Source organism: Manis javanica, chromosome X (assembly GCF_040802235.1).
Source record: "Manis javanica isolate MJ-LG chromosome X, MJ_LKY, whole genome shotgun sequence".
NCBI classification, from domain to species: domain Eukaryota; kingdom Metazoa; phylum Chordata; class Mammalia; order Pholidota; family Manidae; genus Manis; species Manis javanica.
In genome coordinates, this window is record NC_133174.1 from 68,742,184 (window position 1) to 68,764,071 (window position 21,888).

Consider the following 21,888-nt stretch of genomic DNA (forward strand, 5'->3'; position numbering starts at 1 on the left):
TCTGAAATCCACAAAATACCTATTAAATCTAATAAATGAGTTCAGCATAATTGTAGGATGTAAGATCAATATTTAAAAATCAGTTGTATTTCTGTATACTAGGAATGAGCAATCCAAAATGGAAATCAAGAAAACAATTCCATTTATAGTATCAAAAAGAATAAAATGCTGAGGAATAAGTTTAATCAAGGAAGTAAAAGACTTGTATGCTAAGAACTACAAAATATTGCTGAAAGAAATTGAAGAGACCTTAAATAAATGGAAAGATCCCATATGCATATATTGAAACACAATTTTGTTAATATGGTAATATTCCCCAAATTAATTTCATCCCTGTCAAATTATTGGGATCCCTATCAAAATTCCAATTCCTTCTCTTTGGGTAGAAATGGACAAGGTGATCTTAAAACTCCTGTGGAATTCTAAGGGATCTTGAACAACCAAGAACAAAGCTGAACAGCACATACTCTCTGATGTCAAAACTTACCATGTGCTCCAGTAATCCAAAGTGTGGTGCTGACATAAAGATACACATATAGGTTACTGATATCGAATTGAAAGTCCAGAAATAAACCCTCACATCTGCGGTCCGTTGATTTTTGAAGAACACCAATACCATACAAATGCAAAAATAATCTCATCAAGAAATGGTCTTTAGACAGATGGATAGCCACATGTAAATGAATGAAGCTCAACCCCTACTTAACAACATACACAAAATTCAACACAAAATAGATTGAAGACCTAAATGTAAGAGACAAAACTATTAAACTCTTAATATATATGGATGTACATCTTTGTGACCTGGGGCTTTGTACCAGATTTTTAGAAATGGCATCAAAAAAACACAAACAACAAAAGAAAAAGTAGGTAAATGTGACTTAACCAAAATTAAAACTTCTGCGCATCACAGAACACTATCAAAGAAGAAAAAAGACAAATCATTTAATGGAGAAAAGTTTTTCAAATGTTTATATCTGATAGGGAATTTTATCTAAAATATACACACTTCTTACAACTCAATACTAAAAAGACAACCCAATTAAGAAAAGGGCAATAGATTTGTCAGACATTTCTCCAGAGAAGATGTACAAATGGCTAGTAAGCATATGAAAAGATTGTCAACATCATTAGGGAAATGCAAATCAAAATCACTGTAATTTTGATCACCCCTGAATCATCCCACTAGGATGGATATAACAAAAAGACAGACAATAATGTGCATCAGCAAGGATGTGGAGAAATTAGAACCCTTATACAGTGCTGGTAAGAACATGAAATGCTGAAGTCACTTTGGAAAACAATCTAGAAGTTTCTTAAAAAGTTAAGCACAGAATTACTAGATGATCCTGTGATTCCACTCCTAGGAATCTCTCTAGGAGCAATGAAACATACTTGCACACAGTAACTTGTACATGAATGTTCACAGCAGCATTATTCATAATTAACAAAATATGGAAACAACACAAATACTCATTAACCAACAATGTAGCATAATGATGGAATATATTATTCAGCTATAAAAAGGAATGAAGTAGTGACACATGCTACAACATAGATGTACCTGAAAAACATTATGCTAAGTGAGAGAAGCCAGACACAAAAGGCCACGTATTGCATGATTCTACTTACATGAAATATCCAGAACAGGCAAACACGTAGAGATAGAAAGTAAATTAGTGGTTGCCAGGGACCACTGGTAGGAGGTTTGAGGGGAATGGAGAAAGACTAGTAATTGGTACTTTGCTTATTTGGGTGACAAAAATGTTCTAGAATTAAATAGTGGTGATGGTTACACAATGTACTATTTAGTAACACCACTGAATTATACACTTTGAAATGGTTAAAATGGTGAATATTATGTCATGTTAATTTTATCTCAGGGAAAAATTTAAAAATGCTTTCATGAACATCACAATTGAAAAATACTGAAGTACTGTAACAATACTTCACGAACCACACTTTTGGGGATACAACAAAGTACATTCAGCTTTGGCGATAATTTTTGTTAAGATAAATCCAGTAAAAATTTTGTAGATACACATATAATCAGAACGGCCCTTCTGAAATAAACATATTTATTTCTTTTAAAAACAGGACATTTTTATTTATTCCCAAAGTTGTATTTGGGAAAGAAAATTCTAACTCTTAGTATTACATGAAAATAGTTCACTTTCTTTATAAAAGCAGCCTAGAGAACCACAAGAATGTTGGAAGAAACTCTTTCTTTTGGGATCTCACCACTTTGTGGAATTATCACATATGGAAGTAAAATAAAAATTCAAAGATTTAATACATAACTTACAGAGAAAGCAATTCAATGACAAAGTTGAAAGAATATATTTTTCTATATATTCCAATATTATAACTAAAAATTATAGATAAATGCTTCATGTTAAGAATGTTGTGGTTAATAATTAGTATGAATATGTTCTGAAATTAAGTCAATCCTAAAGAAAAGCTGTTTATAAAATACTTGATAAAAATATTCATCTCTATTAACATTACAGCATGGAGGTACATATTACCAAATTAAGAAACTATATAGGGCAGCTTTAAATAATACTCTGAGACTCTTTTTTTCCATCTTCCTTTTTGACCTCTTCTTTTTTGACTACCTCTTTTCCAACTTCAGCCTTGTTTTCATCTTCCTTTCCATCTCCTCTATTTTTCCCATCTCCTTTCCCATTTTGTTCTTTTCTTTCTTCTTCTGCTTTTTCTTCATCTTTGTCGTCTTTTCCATCTTCCTCATTTCCACCTTTGTCCTCTTTTCCATCTTCATCCTCTTTCCCATCTTCATTCTCTTTTCTAGTTTCTCTTTGTTTTTCATCTTCTCCTCTATTTTCTCCATCTTCAGATTCTTTGCCATCTTTTCCTTTCCCCTTGCCATACTCACCCTGTTTTTCACCTCCTTTCTCTTGTTTATCTTCTTCCTCCTTGCTATCTTCTCCTTCCTCTTTTTCATCTTCACCCTGTTTTACATCTCCTTTCTTTTTTTTGTCTTCTTCCTCTTTTCCATTTTCATCCTCTTTTTCATCTTTGTCCTCTTTTCCATCTTCTTTCTCTTCTTGATCTTCTCCATCTCCTTCCTGATCTTCTTTTTCATCTTTTCCTTCTGCTGAAACTGCTTCTTTCTTTTCTGCTCCCTCTTCTTCAACAGCTTCAACTTTTTCTTCTTTTACTTCCTCAAGTTCTTTTTCAGGAGCTGGTGCCTATGTGTATAAAGAGAAAAAAGAAGATTATATTTGTAAATTTAGTTCCTGTAAATATTCAGACAGGATTATATCTATTTTATGGAAAGAATAATAATTCATTTACAAGAAAGTAGTTTTCCTGTGGAAAAGGCCTAAATACCACATCCAAGGAAAACATTCTAAGAAATAGAGTTAATTAAAATATCTCCATACAAGCATGCACACATTCAGGAAAACTTGTTCATATAAATAATTTTCATTAAAAATATGAGGAAATAGAGTAAATACATAAAAATAGCACATATTCTATATCAGCAATCTCAATGAGTACCATGCATATAAATATATCCTTTGAAGAAATATTTTGTTTCTTTAATGGTGAGATTTTTCTTTATGAAAAGTTACTTTAAAAGTTTTTTACCAGATATCATAGGATCACTTACAGACAAGTTTCCCTATATGTACAGGTTTGGTTTCTAGATTTGCCAATATATCTCATTTTCAGTGTTTTACTAGAATATGTAAAAATGTGGTATGTCGGGAAGATGGCAGCATGAGTAGTTCAGAGAAAATCTCCTCCCCAAAACATATATATTTATGAAAATACAAGAAATTCAACTATTCCTAAAAGAGACACCAGTGGATGCAGTACAACAGCCAGGATACATCTACATCTGCAAGAACTCAGCATCACATGAAGGGGGTAAGATACAAGCTGCAGTCAGGCGGGACCTAAATGCCCCAATGCCCCAAAACACAGTGGGAAGAAAGGAGTCAGAATGGGGAGGGAGTGAAAGCCCAGGACTGCTAAACAACCAGCTCTAGTAATCTGCACCTGGAATGCAGACACAAGGTGCATGGGGTGCTGGATATTAGAAAAATGGTAAAACAAAACCTGGGGGCAGGTCCCCACAAACAGCGCCCTTGAGACAAAAGAAAAGCGAGTGTTTTCTGCAAGTCTTAAAGAGACAGGGACCCCATAGCTGGATGAAGTTGTCCCGGCAACTGGGAATACTGGGAAAACTTAGGCACCCTAAATGGAGGCAGTGAAGCTCCGAAGCCCCTCACAGCAATAAGCAGCCTGCCAGTCATTCCTCCAACTGGCGCGGGCCCCGAGACATGGGCCTAGTAGCAGGAGAGTGGCAGTGTGTGCAGGGGACAGCAGCGCTGGAAGGAACCAAGAGCAGATCCATGCACCACAGGAGAGGCTTGTGCTAGCCCGCAGCGGCGTGACGGACAGCCCAGGTGCAGCTCATGCGCACCGGTGGCAGTGAAGCCAGAGCCCGGTAGAAGACTGCGTGGAAGAGACCCGTGCGCACCTGCAGCGGAGCCAGAGGGAGCAGGTGTGCTCACAGCAGCCAACTGGAATTCTAGCCCAGCGTACAGTTGCCCAGGCCATACCCAAAGGCCACTGTTGCCACACAGCTGCCCGGCAGGGTCGCCGCTACCATGGAGGAGTGCACCTGCCATGCCTGCCACTCCCCGCAGGGCTCCAAGCTGCTCTGACGGACACTCCACCCACAGCAGCTTAGGGGATTAAACCAGTGGCTGCTCCAGGAGTGCAGGTAACTGTCACAGACAGCAGAGAAGGGCAAGGCATCCAGCAAACAGGAAAGGACTTTCTTCTCCCAGCTGATGCACCCACAAACTGCCTACAGCCTCTGCTATCACCATGAAAAGGCAAAAAATTTAGTGCAGTCCAAGATATTTACACCGGAGAAAGGATCTGCAGAGGCAGACCTAATCAGTCTCCCTGAAAAAGAATTCAAAATAAAAATCATAAACATGCTGACAGAGCTGCAGAGAAATATGCAGGAGCTAAGGGATGAAGTCCAGAGGGAGATTACAGATGTCCGGAGGGAGATTACAGAAGTGAAACAAACTCTGGAAGGATTTATAAGCAGAATGGATAAGATGCAAGAGGCCATTCATGGAATAGAAACCAAAGAACAGGAATGCATAGAACCTGATGCAGAGAGAGATAAAAGGATCTCGATCTCCAGGAATGAAACAGTATTAAGAGGACTGTGTGACTAATTCAAAAGGAACAATATCCGCATTATAGGGGTACCAGAGGAAGAAGAGAGAGAAAAAGGGATAGAAAGTGTCTTTGAAGAAATAATTGTTGAGAACGTCCCCACACTGGGAGAGGAAATAGTTGCTCAGACTATGGAGGCACACAGAACTCCCAAGAGACAGGATCCAAAGAGGACAACACCAAGACACATAATAATTAAAATGGCAAAGATCAAGGACAGGGACAGAGTATTAAAGGCAGCCAGGGAGAGTAAAAAGGTCACCTACAAAGGAAAACCCATCAGGCTATCATCAGACTTCTCAACAGAAACCCTAGAGGCCAGAAGAGAATGGCATGATATATTTAATGCAATGAAACAGAAGGGCCTTGAACCAAGGACGCTGTATCCAGCACGATTATCATTAAAATATGAAGGAGGGATTAAACAATTCCCAGACAAGCAAAAGTTGAGGGAATTTGCCTCCCACAAACCACCTCTACAGGGTATCTTAGAGGGACTGCTCTAGATGGGATCACTCCTAAAAAGGACACAGAACAAAACACCCAACATATGAAGAATGGAGGAGGAGGAAAAAGAAGGGAAAGAAATAATCGTAAGACTGTGTTTATAACAGCTCAATAAGCGAGTGAGGTCAGACAGTAAGGTACTAAACAAGCTAACCTTGAACCTTTGGTAACCACAAATCTAAAGCCTGCAATGGCAATAAGTACATATCTTTCAATAATCACCATAAATGTAAATGGACTGAATGTACCAATCAAAAGACACAGAGTAATAGAATGGATAAAAAAGCAAGACCCATCTGTATGCTGCTTACAAGAGACTCACCTCAAACCCAAAGACATGCACAGATTAAAAATCAAGGGATGAAGAAAGATATTTCATGCAAAGAACAGAGAGAAAAAAGCAGGTGTTGCAATACTAATATCAGACAAAATAGACTTCAAAATAAAGAAAGTAACAAAAGATAAAGAAGGACATTACATAATAATAAAGGGATCAGTCCAACAAGAGGATATAACCATTATAAATATATATGCACCCAATACAGGAGCACCAACATATCTGAAACAAATACTAACAGAACAAAAGGAGGAAAGCGAATGCAATGCATTCATTCTGGGAGACTTCGACACACCACTCACTCCAAAGGACAGATCCACCAGACAGGAAATGAGTAAGGACACAGAGGCACTGAACAACACACTAGAACAGATGGACCTAATAGACATCTACAGAACTCTACATCCAAAAGCAACAAGACACACATTCTTCTCAAGTGCACATGGAACATTCTCCAGAATAGACCACATACTAGGCCACAAAAAGAACCTCAGTAAATTCCAAAAGATTGAAATCATACCAGCCAACTTTTCAGAACACAAGGTATAAAACTGGAAATAAATTGTACAAAGAAAGCAAAAAGGCTCACAAACCCATGCAGGCTTAACAACATGCTCCTAAATAATCAATGGATCAATGACCAAATAAAAATGGAGATCCAGCAATATATGGAAACAAATGACAACAACACAAAGCCCCAACTTTTGTGGGACACAAAAAAAGCAGTCTTAAGAGGAAAGTATACAGCAATCCAGGCATATTAAAAGAAGGAAAAACAATCCCAAATGAATAGTCTAATGTCACAATTATCAAAATTGGAAAAAGAAGAACAAATGAGGCCTAAGGTCAGCAGACGGAGGGACATAATAAAGATCAGACAAGAAATAAACAAAATTGAGAAGAATGAAACAATAGAAAAAATCAATGAAACCAAGAGCTCATTCTTCGAGAAAATAAACAAAAGAGATAAGCCTCTAGCCAGACTTATTAACACAGAAAGGAGAAAGAAAAAATCACGACGGACCCCACAGAAATACAAAGAATTTTTAGAGAGTACTATGAAAACCTATATGCTACCAAGCTGGGAAACCTAGGAGAAATGAACAACTTCCTAGAAAAATACAACCTTCCAACACTGACCCAGAAACAAACAGAAAATGTAAACAGACCAATTACCAGAAACAAAATTGAATCGGTAATCAAAAAACTACCCAAGAACAAAACCCCCGGGCCAGATGGATTTACCTTGGAATTTTATCAGACATACAGAGAAGACATAACACACATTCTCCTTAAAGTTTTCCAAAAAATAGAAGAGGAGGGAATACTCCCAAACTCATTCTATGAAGCCAACATCACCCTAATACCAAAACCAGGAAAAGACCCCACCAAAAAAGAAAACTACAGATCAATGTCCCTGATGAATGTAAATGCAAAAATACTCAACAAAATATTAGCAAACCAAATTCAAAAATACAACAAGAGGATCATACACCATGACCAAGTGGGATTCATCCCAGGGATGCAAGGATGGTACAACATTCGAAAATCCATCAACATCATCCACCATATCAACAAAAAGAAAGACAAAAACCACATGAACATCTCCATAGATGCTGAAAAAGCATTCGACAAAATCCAACATCCATTCATGATAAAAACTCTCAACAAAATGGGCATAGAGGGCAAGTACCTCATCATAATAAACACCATATATGATAAACCCACAGCTGACATCATACTGAACAGCGAGAAGCTGAAAGCTTTTCCTCTGAGATCAGGTACAAGACAGGGATGCCCACTCTCCCCACTGTTATTTAACATAATACTGGAGGTCCTAGCCATCACAATTAGACAAAACAAACAAATACAAGGAATTCAGATTGGTAAAGAAGTCATACTGTCACTATTTGCAGATGACATGATATTGTACATAAAAAACCCTAAAGACTTCACTCCAAAACTGCTAGAACTAATATCGGAATTCAGCAAAGTTGCAGGATACAAAATTAACACACAGAATTCTGTAGCTTTCCTATACACTAACAATGAACTAATAGAAAGAGAAATCAGGAAAACAATACCATTCACAATAGCATCAAAAAGAATAAAATACCTAGGAATAAACCTAACCAAAGAAGTGAAAGACCTATACCCTGAAAACTACAAGACACTCTTAAGAGAAATTAAAGAGGTCACTAACAAATGGAAACTCATCCCACTCTCCTGGCTAGGAATAATTAATATTGTCAAAATGGCCATTCTGCCCAGAGCAATATACAGATTTGATGCAATCCCTATCAAATTACCAACAGCATTTTCAATGAACTGGAACAAATAGTTCAAAAATTCATATGGAACCACCAAAGACCCCGAATAGCCAAAGCAATCCTGAGAAGGAAGAATTAAGTGGGGGGATCTCACTCCCCAACTTCAAGCTCTACTACAAAGCCACAGTAATCAAGACAATTTGGTACTGGCACAAGAACAGAGCCACAGACCAGTGGAACAGAATAGAGACTCCAGACATTAACCCAAACATATATGGCCAATTAATATTTGATAAAGGAGCCATGGACATACAATGGGGAAATGATAGTCTCTTCAACAGATGGTGCTGGCAAAACTGGACAGCTACATGTAAGAGAATGAAACTGGATCACTGTCTAACCCCATACACAAAAGGGAACTCCAAATGGATCAAAGACCTGAATGTAAGTCATGAAACCATAAAACTCTTAGAAAAAAACATAGGCAAAAATCTCATGGACATAAACATGAGTGACTTCATGAACATATCTCCCCGGGAAAGGGAAACAAAGGCAAAAATGAACGAGTGAGACTATATCAAGCTAAGAAGCTTTTGTACAGCAAAGGACACCATCAATAGAACAAAAAGGTATCCTACAGTATGGGAGAACATATTCATAAATGACAGATCCAATAAAGGATTGACATCCAAAATATATAAGGAGCTCACACTCCTCAACAAACAAAAAGCAAATAATCCAATTAAAAAATGGGCATAGGAGCTGAATAGACAGTTCTCCAAAGAAGAAATCCAGATGGCCAACAGGCACATGAAAAGATGCTCCACATCGTTAATCATCAGAGAAATGCAAATTAAAACAACAATGAGATATCAACTCACACCAGTAAGGATGGCTACCATCCAAAAGACAAACAACAACAAATGTTGGCGAGGCTGTGGAGAAACGGGAACCCTCCTACACTACTGGTGGGAATGTAAACTAGTTCAACCATTGTGGAAAGCAGTATGGAGTTTCCTCAGAATGCTCAAAATAGAAATACCATTTGACCCAGGAATTCCACTTCTAGGAATTTACCCTAAGAATGTAGCACTCCAGTTTGAAAAAGACAGATGCACCCCTATGTTTATCACTGCACTGTTTACAATAGCCAAGATATGGAAGCAACCTAAATGTCCATCAGTAGATGAATGGATAAAGATGTGGTACATATACACAATGGAATATTTCACAGCCATAAGAAAAAATAAGATCCTACCATTCACAAAAACATGGATGGAGCTAGAGGGCATTATGCTCAGTGAAATAAGCCAAGCAGAGAAGGACAAGTACCAAATGATTTCACTCATATGTGGAGTATAAGAACAAAGGAAAACTGAAGGAACAAAACAGCAGCAGAATCACAGAACCCAAGAATGGACTAATAGTTACCAAAGGGAAAGGGACTGGGGACCATGGGTGGGAAGGGAGAGATAAGGGCGGGGAAGAAGAAAGAGGGCATTACATTAGCATGTATAGTGCGTGAGGGTCACGGGGAGGGCTGCGCTATACAAAGAAGACAAGTAGTGATTTTACAGCATCTTACTACGCAGATGGACAGTGACTGTGAAGGGGTATGTGGGGGGGACTTGGTGAAGGGGGGAACCTAGTAAACATAATGTTCTCTCTGTAATTGTAGATTAATGATACCAAAAAAATGTGTTATGCATTAAATATGTAAAAAAAGATCATAGACATTTACATAATTATTTTCCAATCTGCAGTCCGTGAGCTGACAAAATGAATAGATATGGGTCTGTATTTAATAAGAGAGTCATTATATTACTATTAAGTCAGGATCACTGGCTTATCTTATTCTATTAATAGCAATGCTAACCCAGTGCTCCCACTATCCATACCTGTAAATTCTCATATTTTAAATTAATTTTCTTTCTTTTCCCTTAAATACTATTATACTATATGCTGTAAAACTGAACATTTGTGTCCCCCAAACGTTTTATGATGAAACCTAATCCCCAATATGATGGCATTTGGAGGTGAGGTATATAGTAGGTGATTAGATCATGAGGGTAGAACCTACATGAATGGGATTAGTGTTCGAATAAACAAGGCCCCAGAGAGTTTTCCTGTCCTTTCCATCATGTCAGGACACAATAATAAGATTGCTGCCTATAAATCAAGAAAGAGGCCCAAGCCAGACACCAAAAATGCTGGCACCTTGATCTTGTACATCCCAGCCTACAAAATTGTGAGAAATAAAGTTCTGTTGTTGATTATCAATCTAGTCTTTGGCATTTTTTTAAAGCAGCCCAAACAAACTAAGACACTATAAACCACTAATCATTTAAATGTTTCTCAACTTTTAAATTACAAGGCAAGAAATAAGATTTCTTTCAGTTGCACTCATTGTTAAACTTTCAAGTGTACAAATTTGTCAATATCGTAAGATACCTCTCTAATTTTGGTTTCTCCATTTTCAGCATTTTCATTGTTGTATTCTTCTTTAACAACTTCTTGCTTGGTTTCAGCTATTGTTTTGGCACTTGTATCTGTGTTTTTTTCCATTGTATCATTTTTTATCTTCATTTTCTATTCAGCAACACAGAATAAAAAAAATAAATATATAATTTAACTGGTGCATCGATTAAATGGCCCAAGTTATTTCACCAACTGTTGTAATAATTTATGGGAAAGCCTTAAGATACCAATATAAATTTAATATCAATAAAATTATCACTTGGCACTTTCAGTTTCATTGTAAACCTGAAGTGCCATTAAAAATGAATAATATTCCTCTGATATAAATCAAACAAATTTTCTTTTAGATGAGAAGCAGCAAGTTAGAATGCTGACCAGTGGCTGCTCAGGGCTAATTGCCAGCACCAGTTAGGCTTTGATAAATTAATTCTGACTAGAGTTTTACTAGAAGGGGACAATTTATCTCTGTTATGTCTAATAATTAGCAGTAAGGTTTTGTTGCCTGCAAATCTTCCAATGGTAATAATTAAGAGAAATACTATATTAGTGAGAGTATCAATTCAGATAGATTTGAAAGAGGTCACCTGGAAACATAGGTGATTCAGTCTTTGTATCTATAAGTTTTGGAATGACTTGAATCATGACTGCTTTACCAAGAAAGCTTTTTGCCCAAGTATGTATGTAGTAGAAAGAGTATGGTTTAAGGGGCCAGAAAATCTGTGTTTGAATTCTGGATCTGCTATTTAACTGATGTGATCATGAGCAAAAGTATAAATCACTTTGAGCATGTTTTTTCCTACTTAAAACAGAGCAATACCACCTAACTCATAGAGATGTTATAAGGAGCAAATGATACAATGTATGTGAACTTGCTTTAGAAAATAAAATTCAATATAGAAACTGAAACACAAGGAAGGTATTTTAAAGTTCATGGTTATATAGCATTTGTTTTATTCTAGCACTATCTTCTGTTGTTAACGGAACTAAAGTGTTTGTTATTTTAAAAAACTATAAATTGAGTACCTAATTTTATAGAATAGTGACCTTGAAATAGGAAATGGAGAAAAAATAAAAATAAACTTTATTTTCTGTTATTATTATTTCTAAAACTTCACATGCTCTAATTTTAGCAATACCTTTTAACCAAGTATTCCAAAGTATTTTACAAAGGTGACCATAATTTGTAGTTTCTTCAACTAAAAATGATGGGATTAGATGACCTTTAAAGTTCCTCCTAGCTTTAACCTTTCATAATTTTAAGAATCCAACCCATCATTAAAACATCAATCATACCTCAATAAAGCAGTTTAAAATAAGAAATAAAATTGTATTATTTTCACACACACTTACACATGTATAAATAAACATAAATATAGGGAGAAAAAGTGAACTTAATACTGAAATTATTTCTATTTCTAATGCCTTTAACCACAACATCAGAACATACAATTCTATATGAAATCGTATACATTTAAAAATAATGTATGTGAAAGCACTTTTCAAACTGCAAAGTATTTTCAAATGTTAGTTACTACTCTTCTTACAAAACATTACTTTGGTTTCTACAGTTTACACCTTTTGTTTTCCCGGGAATATCACTATTGTGATTGTATGATATCAAAGGCATATACATTTTATGGGTCCATCCAAGTAAAATTTTATTTTGTCTCATCCTAATGAAAATGCCAAAACATAATGGACAATCACAGAATATGAACAAATAATATTCCCTACTGAAAGGGTTTACATATATCATACAGTATAATGTAATATACTATTAAATGAGCCAAAAATTTGAGGAAAGTGGACATTTCCCAAAAGCTTATTCCTGAAGAAAATCAATTTTTTCTCAATATTGCATGTTAAATATTTACCCTTGGAGTTGAAGATCTTTTGGGCTTCAACTCTGGTATAACAGGTACAGGCATCTGCATCAAAAAACGCAAGTTAATGGTATGGGGAGAAAAGGAAGAAATCATAATTGAAGAAAGATAGCTAACAATGAAATTCAATCTCTTAAAATAAATGAGTATAGTTCAAACTAAAAAAAATTTCCTTGGTGTGAAAGTTGTTTCTTAAAACATGAAAAACAAATCTTGTATTAAATAGCTACTATTGTCCATGATTCCCTGAATTTTAAAATTACGTTTTACACTACACAGGCAACTTTTTAAAGACTACTTACAGAAGACAGTCTGGCTGATCTTCTCTTTGGCTATAAATAAAAAAAATCAGTTAAGAGAATTATGGATACCCAAAACTATAATTATTTATATTGTGAAAATATTTAGTGTAACACTACATAAATATTATCATTAAATAAGTAATTGTGAACTCGATTAGAAGATATTGTAGTAGAAATATGTATTGATTTTTTCCTCCTCTGGACCCTTCACACAGCTAAGGAAAAAAATCCCAGATTAAACTTCAATTGCTAGGCTAAATGAACTCAATGGCTTGTAACAAGGAGCCTACTTAGAAATGAAAATATAGCTCTTTCTTGAATACCAACAAAACAATTATTTTGCTTAAAAGGAAGCCCTCTCCAGATATTAACAAGCACATTAGGGTCCTAAATTCCAAGAAATTTGGAGTTTTCAATGCCTACTATATTTCTGAGAGAGCTCAACTGGCATACCATATTGATAGTTATATAGTGCAAATGTAATAACCAGCACATATATATTTTTTAGCTGCTTATGTGTCTCAAATTCATAAAACGAGTGGATTTTTTTCGGAGAGATTCTAAAACTAAAGAAACTCACCTCCTGCCTCATTTCACCTTGACCTGCAGCCTACACAGAGGAGAAAAAACACACAGAAAAATAAGGTCATCGATATAAACACACAGATGAGAAAATATTGCCCACGGATTACAGCTGCAATATAAACCGTTCATGACTTTTTCCAGTTTTTCTGCTCAAATGGCCATATGTTATTTCCTAGTACCATGCTACATACTGATGTTTCCAAACGTGCAAAAGTGCAGAAAGATGCAAATGCATTCTTGAGACAAGTTTACACGACTAATAGTCAATTTCATACTTTTGTGTAAATTGCATCTCCTAAACACAAACCTTTTAAATTTTAAAATCCACCTGCTATAGCCAGTGCTAAAGCCAAAACAGTGTGGGGGCGGGCAAAATGAAGACGGAGCTTCATGCATTCCACTGTTTTACGTTATGTTTGATATACAGTTATATTTACCTGACCCTATCCAACTGACTCTGGACTAGTCTCCCCTCCAAGTTCTGTATACAAGAACTACAATCACCACAATGCTTTGCTGCTGGTGGTGGGGAACCTCTTTGTTACAACGTCAATGTATTTTTCCGAGGAGCCGGCCGCGGATTTTAAAACTTCGCGCTACTACCTGCTACAAGGTTGCTGTCAGCTCTGTGAAATAGCAAGACCCACTGCAGAAGCCTAGGAAGCCCAGCAGCGGGAATCTCAGGAAGGGGGATGGTAGTTAGAAACCATTGCTTTCCATATTTGAGTAGCGCTTTAGCCTGGGAAGCATGAAGCTGTTGCACGATTCATACTCACAGCCCCAGGGTACCGGGGAATTTCGGTTTTATTCCTGTGTTCTAGAAATCGGGAAGGCGGATGGATAAATAGGATAATATCAAAAACAATCATAATGCCTTACATTAGCACAGTGTTTAACAATTTTATCAAACATTGAAATAGCGTTCTACTTCACTTCTAAGGGACCTCTCAAAAAACACACAAACACTGAACACGAATTTATTTTCCGTTCAAGGGAGGAGCCACGAATTTTGAAGTGAGGGTTTGCAGAAGACCTGTAGCCCTTGAATAGCTCAGATCAACTCTGCATGTTTAAGGTGAACAAATCCATGCTAACCCAACATTAGCAATCATACAGTTTAGCGAACCCAATTGTTTTATCGTCTTTCCACCTTTAAACAGATAGCTTGCAGAGCCCCAGATAGCTCAACCCCAAAGTTGTTCATTACAGCGGTGAATATCTCCCTTCTCTAGGACAGTCTAAAGTCTGCGCCGCCTAATGGCACAGGATTACCATTGCATAGCCATCTGGCCTGACAAGTGGAGGAGGGAAGGGAAAAAAAGGAAAAAGACAACGGGAAGAACAAAGGCAAATACAGGAGAAAGCCATGGCTTTCGTTCTCCCAAACGGGACGATTCCCAGAGAAAAGCAGGAGGCTGATGATGAAACTGATGCCTGGAAGTGTGGCTGGGAAAAATGTTCTCCAATAGGGTAAGCGGAGAAAGGGAGTGGGGTAGGAAGCGACAGCACAGCGCTATAACTGTTTGTAATTCAGCGTGGAGACACCCCTCAAACGACTCTCCCTTACACAAAACAAGCCAAAAGTGAACTACTAGTTGCATGCGAGACCACCCTAAACCTTCCACCGACTGTTCTTTGCCCTCCCCTCCCCTTTCATTCACTACATCACAAAATCGACCTAGAAGCCAGAATGCTTTCGAAAAATCTCTGCTGATTAGGAAATATGTATTTCAGTCGTTAATCCCCTCTTCTATCTTCCCATTTCACTTACCTTTCTTTTGGGCATTGTTGCAGCTCTCTATAAGAGATCTCAGCAATCAGTAGAAAAAAAAAGCCGAAAGCAGTCTCTGCCCGACAGCTCAGAGAGCAACTGAGTTTTCAATGAACTAATTGCAGCACGACCTGTACTCGTTTCCAAAAAAAAAAAAACACCCTCGTTATTGGCACCATTAAATACACCGAGACGCAATCACCAAACTACATTAATGGTTAGCACGAGCGGGAGCCCAAGTGGAGCGTCAGACTGTCAGGCCAATAAGGGAAGTGAACCAGCCCAGGGGCGTGGCCCACGGACTCGCCAGAAGCTCTAGTACGCTCGCTATTCCTACCGCTGGTGGGGTGCAGGAGCCCGAGAACTTAGTAGACGCAAAGTACTGAAGCATATGAACGGCGGGAAAGCAGGAGTTGTCTTGATCGGGTTTTTTTCTCTTTTATGTTGTAATGACAAGTGAAAGTCACTGCAGATCCCTTCTCCACAGCCTCAAAAATTCCACTTTTCTTCCTTGGGAGAAAATGCTTTTGAGACTGGGCTGAGTCTAGGCTCCAGTCTTTACATTCTACCTGTGGCAGGAGGATGGAGATGAACTGAGGGGAGCATTTATTCAGAAAAAGAAAAGAGTGAAGCTGTTTCTCTGGTTATGAGAACTTCCCACCAACGTAGATTTGTGGTCCTGGTAGGAGGACGGTGCCAAAATGGCGCGTCTCCCGCAGATGGAGAGTGGCAACAAAACTGATCACCTAAAGAGCAGGATGTGCCTGAAGGTAGGGACGCCTTATAAATACCGTTATCCCACCTTGGTAGGAGTCCACCAAGAATTCACTGGGACCTTCCGTGAAGTTTGTAATAACAAAGGTCAATCCAGAAGAAAAGTGCTGATACACTGGATTTTGAATGCAAAGGTGGCATATAGTGAAGGGGTTCTGGAAGGTGTCACACAGCAAAGTGCTTAGGAATCAGAGCCTGGACTAGGATAAAACAGTTAGGCACTTGCTTCCGGCACAAAGTCTAAGGATTTGTGAAAACTCAGGATATCAGGGTGAGGCAACTGAGGCAAGTCATCCAAGTGCAGGATGGGATCCAGTCTCTATTTAAAATTTTGATGTTTTGTTCATCATGGACTTTCTTACATTAATTTAGATCTTTAAGATGGTGCATTAAATATATACCTTCATTCCAGTTTTGGGGTGGCCCCTTATATCTTGTGCCTTAGGAGAGTGCCTCCTTAGCCTCGCTGTAGTCCTAGCCATCTTTAGGTGGCTTTCTACTCTAAAAGAGGTTCCTATCTGCCTTCTAAAGTTAGTCCTTGAGACCTACACGTTGTGAGAGTGGGGGTGGGAATTTGGTGAATAAGGTACATGAAGATAATATGTGTAGAATGTAGGATCCAGGTCCCCACAGCCCTTTCTCAGAGTGCCCTGCTTTGGTTGTTGTATCAGCTAATTGGGTTTAAAAATGCTCCAACAGCCCAAATCCCTATTCTGGAAGGTTAGTCAAAAAAGGAAATCAACCCTTGAACTGTTACTTAAAGAAAGAATTCCACTTGTGTTCATGTGGATTAAAAATTGGAATCAATTTAAAAAATATTCATAGCTACTACAAAATGCCAACCCATCCCTTAAAACTAAGATACAGCCTTACAGAAGAACCCATCATTTAAATTTTTGCCCACTCTTCCTTAGCACCAACAGTGTGGAATTAAACCAATCAGGTAGTATAAGACGTTTTGCAGCTCAGTTTCTCTCCTCCAACCTCATATTGCATTCTGATTCAAATACATAAATCAAAAAGACATTTAAATTGCTTCATTTGCCCATAGTTTTTGGGATCACCTCTAGATGCTCTGGATGTCTCTTTTTATGCTTATGTGAAAGCACTATTGGGTGAGCCTAGGTATGTTTCAATCATTTTATTTTCCAAGAGTTAGCAGGTAAGCAAGCATGAAAATTGGGTTCAATATAAGGATAAGGAGGCACATGAAGGGAATGAAAAATGTATCAACAGTGGAACACATTCATTCAACAAATTTGTATTTAGCATTATTTTGTGAGTTGGATTTTGTTTTTGTAGACTAGCCTATGAAAATGCAAATCCCTGTGGCTTGCAAGGTTGCATTGCATGATTTCTGCACTTAAATATTTTTATAAGTTTGTAAGATAGAACAGATGCGTACATATTTATAAATAAAGTTGGCTTGTATCATATGAGTACTACAATCTAAGTTCAATAGTAAAACAGAAACTATCTTTTAGGACTGAGATCACTGAAGAAGGCTTTTGTTGAAGAGGTGGTATTTGACTTGGTTCTGAACTGTTGAGTAGACTGTTACATTAAAGCAAATGCAGTCAAGGAAAGTTTGTACTTGTTCAGAGAACAGAATGCCAAGTAGATTGAAACAAATGATCATGAAGAGGTAAGGCTTAGTTTGGAGGCAAAGCAAACTATGCAGGTCAGTGGACTCTAAGATCTAAGTTTGTCAGCAATTTTATTTTGGGGTCAGTTTGTCTTCCTTGCAGTCTAACATGTTGCAACTGTGATTTATGTCTTAACAGATTGAAAAAACTATTCAGATATGCATAAGAAAATGTTCCAAGTGTGAAACATTTCTCTAATTCCTGGCCTCCCCACTCCCCATATTCTTCTTTCCAACCACTAACCAGGGTAGTTTTTTGTACAAACCAACCTGCCTTAGGATCATTGTCTTCACTATATTACTACTTCTGACTGCAGCCTCATTCTCTTGTATCTTTGCCTATTGAATGTCTACCAAACTGTTCAGACCCAAGTCAAATATCACCTTTTGACAAAAACTTTCTCCAATCATTTCAAACCTAAAAGTTAGATCCTGCCTTCTTATTGTACTACAAATTTAGACTGTACCAGTCATATGACACAAGCAAGTTCATTATTTTCCACTTTCTCCTCAACCACTCAGTCCTCCAATTTCACATTGATTTAAAATTTTATAAACTTATTTCCCCTTGCTTAAATATTTCCTCAGCACATCACATTCTACATACCTTCTATAGAATTTACTAACTTTAAAAACTACTTTTCTAAATTGATGTTATTCCTTAAGTTTTTATTTTTGTATAATTGTCAAAGTGAGACTCTTTATTGGCTCATTTTTTCCCCAAAATTACATGGGTTTATTTCTCTTTTTAAATTACTTATTAATGACTATAAAGGTCATTTGTCAGACAATTCTACTCAGGACTCTTTAATTTTCCCTGGGGTATTAACTATGTCTACTACCACTCTCAAAATTTATAAGAGCTATAATATGTTCATTTAGTATGCATTGGGAAATGATACAGGAAAATATATAGAGAGAAAAACAACATTAAAATGTTTGAGACAGACAATCCAAAGAAAATATTAAGATTATGTGTTTGTGAGAAAAAGGATGCTAAGTATTTAAGATAAAAAGAGGTCTTCAAATATTCTGCATATTCACAGTTTAAAATAGTACATATGACGCATAATTAAAAGTATTTCTATATACACTGCTTTGCCTGCAAGGGGATTTCATAAAAACTGATTGACTAGTAATAAATATTTTCCTTGCCCTATTAAATTATCTTTAATTTTGGCCTCATCCATTATTTTTCCCATTATATTTATAAAAACTTTTAAAAAATCAGAGAACTGCCTACTATTGTTAGCAAATACTAATGCAAGACTTCTAGCATATAATTAAATTACTGTGTTTTAAACATATTATTGGTTGGTATACTCTGAGGGCAAAGCAAATGATAAGTCTACAATGAGCCAAATAATTCACTTGCACTTATTTTTAAGCTTTCTTTAAGATTGATCTGAGAAATTTGTTTAGATTGATGACAGCATTTAACTGAGAATCTGGAAAACTGTAATTCTGAAGAACCAAAGCATCCCATATCTTATGTTTATTCACAGCAGGCCTAAGACTAATAAAATACTGAATTAATGAGTGGTCCCTACTATAAAGGATCTAGAAAGTATATTTCCAAAGGTAAAAATAAATGGGGCTGTTTTTCAGAGGAAGAAGGAATATAATACAATTTTATGTTTTTAATTGAGAAATTTCTACCTATTTTTAAAGTAATAATTTGAAAGGATCTTGTTTTTAGGTTCTCAGACCTTAAAGCTTAGAGGGAACTATTATAGATTTTCTAGTTCAATGTCATTGGAATACAGATGAACAAAATCAAGCACAGAGAGTTTAAATAACTCATCTAAGATCATCTATTAAATGTGTAGTGGGTTTTTTTCTCATTTTTATACTAAAAAATTATTTATGGTTGTGATATTAGTAATTACACAACTTATGCAGAAATGTTAGTGACAACATGGAATATTTGTTAAATTGAAATTCTATTCAATTCCAGTGATTTCAGAACTCAAGAAGAAATTTTGGCCATCAGCCTACTTCAGGTATTTTTTAATGCTTTTTCACTGGGTCCTTCATTCTCCTATGATCTTAAACTTGAATTCTCTAGTCAGTTTTCAACTACCTCAAGAAAATAGAAAACTTGGGGGAAAAAAATTCTACTTTACCTTTTCTTTTTTCTTTCTTTTTGGTCTAAGGTAATTTCAATGACTGTAGGTTTTTAACTTAGAACTTGTCAAATACTTGCCCATGTTTTTCTCTTTTGCCAGGAGACAAGCTTTCAAATAAAAATGCAGGTGAGCTTTCTCATTAGCTAAAGTTTTTTGAAAATTTCCAGCTTCCAGTAAGTGTCCTCATTTACTTGAAGAGTTTCAAAGTTCCTCACTTTAGCTATAAAGACTTTTGGTTCCCTTAAATTTACTAAATTCTACCTATTGAACTTAATTTGTGTTTTGGTATTGTTTTAACTATGTTTTTACATGAAATATGACTTAACATCTCAAAAATTTTCAGTACTTTACCATCAGCCTTATCTTATAGAAGCATAGATATTATTAGTTCGTAGCTTATAAACTACTAAGATGTAGCTTGGGACACTTCTACAAGTTGTGTGAATATTATGGTACACCAAGACAATAGCATCTGTAGTTTAAAATAATTATATTTTGGCTTCTTATATGTTAATTTACCTTAATGCTCCACACTTCTATTTCCTTAGAAATTTCACTAATGCTGGTTACCCTCATAAAAAACATTTATTAAAAATTTGATAAATGCCCCATGCTGCCCACATGAAACTAGAGCCTACTTTCTAGAAAAATAGATAAGTGTTTTGGTATTATCCAACTGTCCATTCATGAGGACTGATTAGAAACAATCACCTTTTACTGAAAATGTAGTTACAACCTCTCAACTAAAAATATGTATTTCAGAAAAGAGAGGTGGAGTGAGTAGGACAGTGGGAATCTCCTCCCAAAAACATATATATTTTTGAAAATACAACAAATACAACTAACCCTAAAACAGAGACCAGAAGACACAGGACAACAGCCAGACTACATCCACACATGCGAGAGCCTGACGCCTGGTCAAAGGGGTAAGATACAAGCCCCAGCCCAGCGGGACCTGAGCGCCCCTCACCCCAGCTCCCAGCGGGAAGAGAAGAGTCGGAGTGGGGAGGGAGAGGGATCCCAGGACTGCTAAAAACCCATCCCTAGCCATCTGCACCAGAGCGCAGACACAGTGCATGCATGGAGGGCTGGAACCTAGGGAAACAGGGCAGCAAGACCTCTGACTGGGTCCCGAAGCTGATGCCCCTGTGACAAAGAAAAGCGAGTGCTTTTTGAAAGTCTTAAAGGGACAGGGATGCCACAGCTGGACAGAAACAACCCAGGTCACAGCCCAGAAGCTGGAAATTCCAGGGAAACCCAGGAGCACTAATCCCCTGGGCAAAAACTCTGAGACTCCTCATGGAGGTAAACAGACAAAGAGCACCCCATCCATTACCCCTCCAGGGCCCTGCCAAAGCAGAGAAGCAGCCTGAGGCTGACCACGCCCTCAGAAAGGGAGTTTCCTCCATACCGGCCGGGCAAGACACAAAGACCCAGTCTACACGCAGTTGCCCAACACAAGCCACTAGGGGTCACAGTTCTCCCAGTAAAGAAAGGCCAGTAGCAAGAGAAAAGTTTGGCTTCCCCAGCTGACAGTCAATAGCACTTATCAACATGAAAAGGCAAAAAAATTTGATTCACACAAGACTAACCAAGACAGCTTCAGCATCTGCTACATCTTCCCCTGAGAAGGAACCTGAGGAGATAGATTTAACCAGTCGTCCTGAAAAAGAATTCAAAACCAAAGGCATAACCATACTGATGGACTTGCAGAGAAATATGCAATAACTAAGGAAGGAGAATACAGAAATAAAACAAGCTCTGGAAGGACTTCAAAAAAGAATGGACGAGATGCAAGAGACCATTAATGGACTAGAAAACAGAGAACAGGAATGCAGAGAAGCTGATGCAGAGAGAGATAAAAGGATCTCCAGGAATGAATGAATTCTAAGAGAGATGACTGACCAATCGAAATGGAACAATATCTGCATTATAGGGGTACCAGAAGAAGAAGAGAGAGAAAAAGGGATAGAAA

General features: G+C 37.2%; 1 protein-coding gene across 1 annotated transcript; it reads right to left on the reverse strand.

Moving 5' to 3' along the window:
• Positions 1 to 1,012: 1,012 nt before the first annotated feature.
• Positions 1,013 to 15,530, reverse strand: HMGN5 (high mobility group nucleosome binding domain 5). Its single transcript, XM_073227623.1, has 6 exons — positions 15,366 to 15,530; positions 13,590 to 13,619; positions 13,010 to 13,039; positions 12,699 to 12,752; positions 10,798 to 10,935; positions 1,013 to 3,212 (listed from the first exon to the last, which is right to left on the reverse strand). The coding sequence occupies exons 1-6, from the start codon at positions 15,378 to 15,380 to the stop codon at positions 2,556 to 2,558; spliced, it is 924 nt and encodes a 307-aa protein (XP_073083724.1). The 5' UTR covers positions 15,381 to 15,530; the 3' UTR covers positions 1,013 to 2,555.
• Positions 15,531 to 21,888: the final 6,358 nt, after the last annotated feature.

Bases quoted from the DNA above. Each gene is read 5' to 3' on its own strand.
- HMGN5 (XM_073227623.1), bottom strand. The intron at 13,040-13,589 runs GTGAGTTTCTTT...TTTTATTTATAG, and splicing joins AAGGTGAAATGAGGCAGGAG to CCAAAGAGAAGATCAGCCAG. The intron at 3,213-10,797 runs GTATCTTACGAT...TTATACACATAG, and splicing joins GAGAAACCAAAATTAGAGAG to GCACCAGCTCCTGAAAAAGA.